General features: G+C 41.0%; 1 protein-coding gene across 1 annotated transcript in view; it reads right to left on the bottom strand.

The window, feature by feature from the left end:
* Positions 1–239: 239 nt before the first annotated feature.
* GLCE (glucuronic acid epimerase) overlaps positions 240–6,000 on the bottom strand; it is a 146,011-nt gene continuing 140,250 nt past the window's right edge. Inside the window, exon 5 of the mRNA XM_036735198.1 lies at positions 240–4,059. Within this exon, the coding sequence (XP_036591093.1) occupies positions 3,035–4,059 (1,025 nt within the window). The 3' untranslated portion in view covers positions 240–3,034. The remainder of the gene's footprint in view (positions 4,060–6,000) is intronic.

Raw genomic sequence — 6,000 nt, 5'->3', positions numbered from 1 at the left:
TCTCCATCTAGACTGGAAGCTTGAGGGCCCACCCTCATACTTCTTGGATTCTCCTAAGGCCCTCAGCAGATAGTTTCAGAATGGGCACATAGCGTATTAACTAGCATGAGTCTAAGAGGAAGTTATCTATTCAGAATGGCTGTGGAAGTAATAGGCTGCAGCCGTCACTCAATTTAGCCCTGGTCTGCTTCCTCCACGCTCTCCTGGAATACGAGCGGCCAAACAGAACCACTCAGGCATGATGCTCTCAAGATAAAAACTTTATTTTACAATCTTATAAAGCAGCTTTACATTAAGCACAAACGATCCATTTACTTTGTATAGAAACATAATACCTTTCCGTCTGCAAAAAATCAAGTTTGGCTGTATATAAAACTAACATGTGCACATTGTGCTTGAACTGCAAAGTCTGTACAGCACCCTTTAGAAGGGCATCCAGTAAACACTTTATTGCATATTTAACACATGGTGTATAACCCACATGTACAACAAAGAAGAAACAAGAGAAAAGAAAGACTAGAAGGTGGATGAAAATAGCAGCTTCCAGTGCACGGCTTTCCTACACTGGTCAAGGAAAGAAGACTGCCACGCTCGTAGAGTTGTGCTTGTGTGTGTGTCACTGTTGCATATGCTCACATGCATCGTGTTTCTCAGATGAAACCTATGTACAATACGCCTGGATCCAAAGGTCAAATGGAACTCGCATCCCTCTGCTCTTAGGCGATTTGATTTTACATATGAAGTGCCAAAAGAGGTTTAGGTTTAAATCAAAGTCAACTAAAGACAAGAGCAATACATACTACACACTCCCCGGGTCCCATCTCCTCTCCCCAGTACCCAGCCTCACCCCCAGCCCAGGGCAGAATAAGAGTGCACAGGCCAAATGGTTTAAATGTAAGCAGCTCTCACTGAGGGTATTTACAGAGACAACTACAAATGTAAAGAACGGACAGTTGAGGAGGAACATAATAATGTAGTCTCCATATGTTTTTTCCCACAACGGTGCCACAGGTTCAGGGAATTCTCTTAGGACCAAAGAAATCATGCTGTTGCTGGCTGCAGTAGAGAAGGCAAGGTCAGGCCAACAGCACAGAAACACCAATGCCACTCATTTCTGACATTCCCAGATGGAAATCACTGCATTTCTTTTCTGCACAGAAGACAGCCAAATTGTTAAGGCACTGATATTTGTCTCCAAAGCAGTACCATAACACTCTCACGAATCCTAATCTGAGCTCCTTCAGGGTGTGCAAACACATCCGGGAGAAGCCTGGACCATTCAAATTTCTAGAACAGCCTTGATATCACAATGATTCAAATGGGGGGTTACACACAGACTTTCCAGACTCTGGCACTGAAGAAAAAAAAAGCTTTGAGTCCAGAATTTTCAGACTGCAAAATTAAAAACTAATGGTTAACACACTGGTTGCTTTAAGCCCACTTCTTCTCTGACCAGATTTATTTTATCTTGGTGCCAACATGCATCTATTTCTTGGCTCATGAACCCTCTCTTCAAAATTTCATCTTCCTTTCTTGATCCACAAGTAAAAGAGATTTTGCAGATTGGCAGGGCACATATTTGGTTTCTGGTGACCATTTGGTATGAGTAGCTAAGCCATATTGTACTTGACAGGCTTTTTTCTTGGGAACTGTGGGGCCTTATGTTTATAACTCATAGAAGTCACAGTATTGCTATAAGGCATTAATATAATGGCCTGTAACCAATTAACCAGTGGAATTAAAATAAAGGTCAGTGGCAAATTATACTCACCCCACCCCTACTGGCCCAGTGACCTGATCAATGACTCTGAAGGCTTTTATTCAGCCAGATAATACCCACGTGGATGTGAAGGGCTATGAAATCTGCCTACATGTTGAAGCAGCTTCTCTTGTCCAATTGTTGAAATAATTTTCTCTAACACTAGAAAAAAAATTTAATGTACATTACATCAATGGCTTAAAGTATGAAAAAAGCATGTGTCTTGAATTTAATGCTTACACTACATTGTTCCCCCTGTAGAGCATGTATGGGGGGTGGGGAATGGTTATAACAATGGACATTGATTCCAAAAGCCCTTAAAGTGAATTACTCTGGGGAAAAGAAGCTACTCAGGCCTATTAGAAGTTTAAGTCAGGTTTTTCTGCAGGCTATGAAAATTAGATCCTTTACAAATCTAGGCTAATGATAAAGTTTCACAAAGAATGGGGTATCAAAATGAACAGAATTCTTAAATATAATCTGAAATAAGAATACAAAATTCCAAGCAGTGACAAAAAGAACCCAATGCTATGGCAGGGAGATTGATTGATGATCAGATTCTCAACTGATTGGAGATCAAGTTTCATCAAAATGAATGGTAGTTTTGCAATTGTGCAGTCAACTATTTTCACTCTTATTTGTGCTTACAGAATGTAACTTTGAAGCCAGAAAACTGGCTTTATGTTTTTAATTTATACGTTTCAAGAAAACCATAAGCTCAAAATATTTCTCCATATACACCAAATTTAACAAATGCTCCCCCCCAAATTATTCTGTAGAAAAGAAACATCTTTTAAAAAGATGTACACAGTCCACTATCCAGTTTACAAGTAAATAGACATTTACCTCATTACAGCACAAGATTTTTCTTTACTCTGCTTCCAACACACACATAAATAATTTCATTTTAAAAGAGGCCACATACTAAATTTTCAGGCAAGGGCTAGACAGAAGGACCATATGGCTATTTAACCATTTTCATATAAGAAGAAAATGATGTTCCCCAAACTGAGTGTGAATTTTTTTAAGGCATGTCTAATCAAAGTGGACTCTAGGTAAGCAAGTAAAGGGAGTAGCCTTTATTCAGCCCTCATGCTAGAACATCCACATCATGGAATGCAATTATTTTGGATTACCTTTAAGGATCACTTCTTTAAAGTGACCATAAAAACTTGGTATGTGACCTTTTAAAATGTGCCTTTGTTTTGCTATGAAAGAGTGACTGATCGTTCCTGTGGACAGCAGACGGCTGAAATGTGATTTTGGTCTCAAGCTTTAGTTGTGCTTTGCTCGGCTGCCTTTCAGGTAACTTTTCCACCGCTTGACGAACTCTCTGAAGATGGGAGACTCGTCGATGGTGCTCAGCAGCTGGAGCTGGTTGATGTGCGTGGTGTGATAGTCCCAGCGGGCCAGGTTGGGAGCGATGCCCAGCATGAAGTGCCGGAGGTCGTAGATTGTGCCTGAGCCAGTGTCGTACAAGGGGAGCATGGCTTTCAGGGATTCCATGCCACGCTCGTACAGCAACTTTGCCTCTTTCCCTAGTTTTTCCCCTGCAGTTTCTTTTAAGTCATACAGTCCAATTAAAGAATACATGAAGCCATTCAAAACAAACGAGCTGGGTGTGGTTGGATATTCTTCATACCAGTCATATTTGTTCATGAAGACAGCTTTCACTCCATGTTGTTCTGACAAGAACTTATAAGGTGCCGTTGCCCGTAAAGCCGAGTCAAGGAATACGTGGTCCTTGGTTAACAGATAGGCCCTTACTAAGGTCGAAATAGCCTGTCCTTGGGCCATGGCGGAGTACCAGCCGGGCTCCAAAGATCTGAACCCTTCCCCTAACTTTCGCGTCACCATAATTGGCCAGCCACCTTTTTCATCCTGGTTTTTAACCAGCCAATGGCTTGCAGCAAAGAAAGCAGCCATGTGAGCTGTGGTAGAGATGGTGATATTGTCGAGGAATCCTTTCCCTTTTGCAATTAACCTAACTACTTTCTTAGGCATTATTTTGGTCTGCTTGACAGCTTTTGTGTTGGAGAGACCCACTCCTTTCCTCAGGTCAGTGACCAGGTCTCTAGTGACAGTGCTCCAACTAGTTCTGGGCCCAATGCCATAGTAAATGTCTCTTTCTTTAAAAGCAATCAGCTGAGTATTTGAAACATAATGCACTGTGAAGAGCTGGTTTTTCTCTGTGGTCTCCAAAACCACAGACACACTCCCATTTGTCAGTAACTTTAGGTCAAAAGAAATAATGAAGTCTTTCGTGTTTCCAAGCTGTAGAGAGACGCCCTCGCTGGTTTCTGGAGGGAGGACACACAAACACACATACCAACAAAAGGCTGATTAGGAAAAATACTCTTAATTTGAACATTTTAGTGAAATTCTTCCTGAAAACTACACTGGAATAACACTACCAGATAAGAAGTGTATCTAACTGCTTCAAGGGTATTCAATATAACAAACCGACATCAAAATTAGCATTTCAATTTGGACATTTAATTGGAATTAACATTTCAATTTAGGTATCACTTCATTATTCCTTACTGCTAAACTGAGCATAAATAAATGATGAAATTAGTGAGTCCGGAATAATTTTAATATTAAAAAACCAAACCAACCTCTCACCTTTCCCCTATCCCCCCCACCCCCCCAAATTGTACTAGTCATATTTTGCCACAGAGGACTAAGAACAAGTTGCTCAGGTACTAGGCTAAACTTTTTTCTATAACCCAATGCTGACTGATGATGGTTTGTGTGTCTCTGGCAGTGTAATGACAACAAAATATCTCACAGACATACTGCATCTTCTGTTCTGCCTGGAATACAGCTTGAGAGAACCACGATTTCGCGGATGGGGATACTTAATTCATAAGGAGAGACTGTAACCCTTCCACCCCTAGTGGTTTTGTGAATGGATGTGGCCAGAAACACTAATTACCTAGTGGCTAATTTTCTGATGATAAAACTGTTTCAAAGCCTAGCAGCACAGTTTAAGTTCAGCTGGTATTGATTTTGAGAACTAAAGGTCACCTGATTGTCTGGGATAAGTGGCTACTGGAATTACTCCAAAAATGTGTTTGCATCTTGCTAGCTTGAGAACCAAGTTCAAGTTGTGCGGGTTCTGGGCAAAAGTAATTTTAGCCAGTTTAATGTCAACAGAAGGTCTTTAGTAACCAGCATTCCTGTATAATGTTCAATGTTAACTATAACAACCTTTTTAAATCAAAAATTAAATTATACTTATTAGAATTCTAGTTTAATGTATTCTTAGCATGTTCTCATTCTTTGAAAATTGGTTTCCTTTATACATGCATGAATATATTACCTAAAAATAGATGAGCCCTACTCATAAATGGCATCACACTTGTTTTTTTAAAAATATTTAGTAAACTTTCCTAACATGATTGATCAACTATTCCAACTAATGTAGTTCTATCACACACATACAGAGAGTCCAAAAAATCTTTAAGCTTTGATGGCTTAAAAGCGTGCTGGGACACTTGGTATAGGTACATATGTGGTAACTAGATTAGTTGGAATAGTTGATCAATTGTGTCAGTAAAGTTTACTAAATATTTTAAAACCAAATGTGAGGCACTCTCTGAGGAGGCATCATCTGTTTTACTCCTAGTCCCAAAAGGGCACAAAAAGGACCATGTTAATATCACACAGGTTGTTGTATTTGTCCTTCGTTTTCGAAGAGGACCATGACATCAGAGAGATGATGACATGACTTGCAGTTGACTTTGATTTGAGTGAGGGAGGGCTATACAAGGTCACCAGCCTCACTTTCTCCTCCAGAGCCATCTGGGTCCAGTGGCCTGATATTCAACAGAACCACTGGAGATGGCCCAGGATGCAATGGGAAAGCCTGGCCCTTTTAGGCTAAGGCCTTTTCAGGTTCTCACTGTGAGGTAACACCCAATTCTGGGAGGGGAAGACCCTCAGGGTTGCTGGTCAAAAGAGAAACAGTTACTACTGACATTGACTGTGAGCCAGGAAGGCCCAAAATATAGCCATTAAGTGGAGCTTGGGCAGGAACCTATTGTGTATTGTGATCCAATGTATGAGCTCCAGAGTGAAACTGGAGGGGGGGCGGGGAGAGAGGGTGTGAGAGAGAGAGAGGAAAAGAGGAGAGAGAGGGAGAGAGGGAGAGGTAGAGGGAGAGGGAGAGGGAGAGAGAGGGAGAGGGAGAGAGAGAGAGAGACAGAGAGAGAGAGAGAATACATCAGGAAGAAGTC

The sequence above is a fragment of the Trichosurus vulpecula genome, chromosome 8 (genome assembly GCF_011100635.1).
Source record: "Trichosurus vulpecula isolate mTriVul1 chromosome 8, mTriVul1.pri, whole genome shotgun sequence".
NCBI classification, from domain to species: domain Eukaryota; kingdom Metazoa; phylum Chordata; class Mammalia; order Diprotodontia; family Phalangeridae; genus Trichosurus; species Trichosurus vulpecula.
This window is presented reverse-complemented; position numbering and strand designations above follow the sequence as displayed.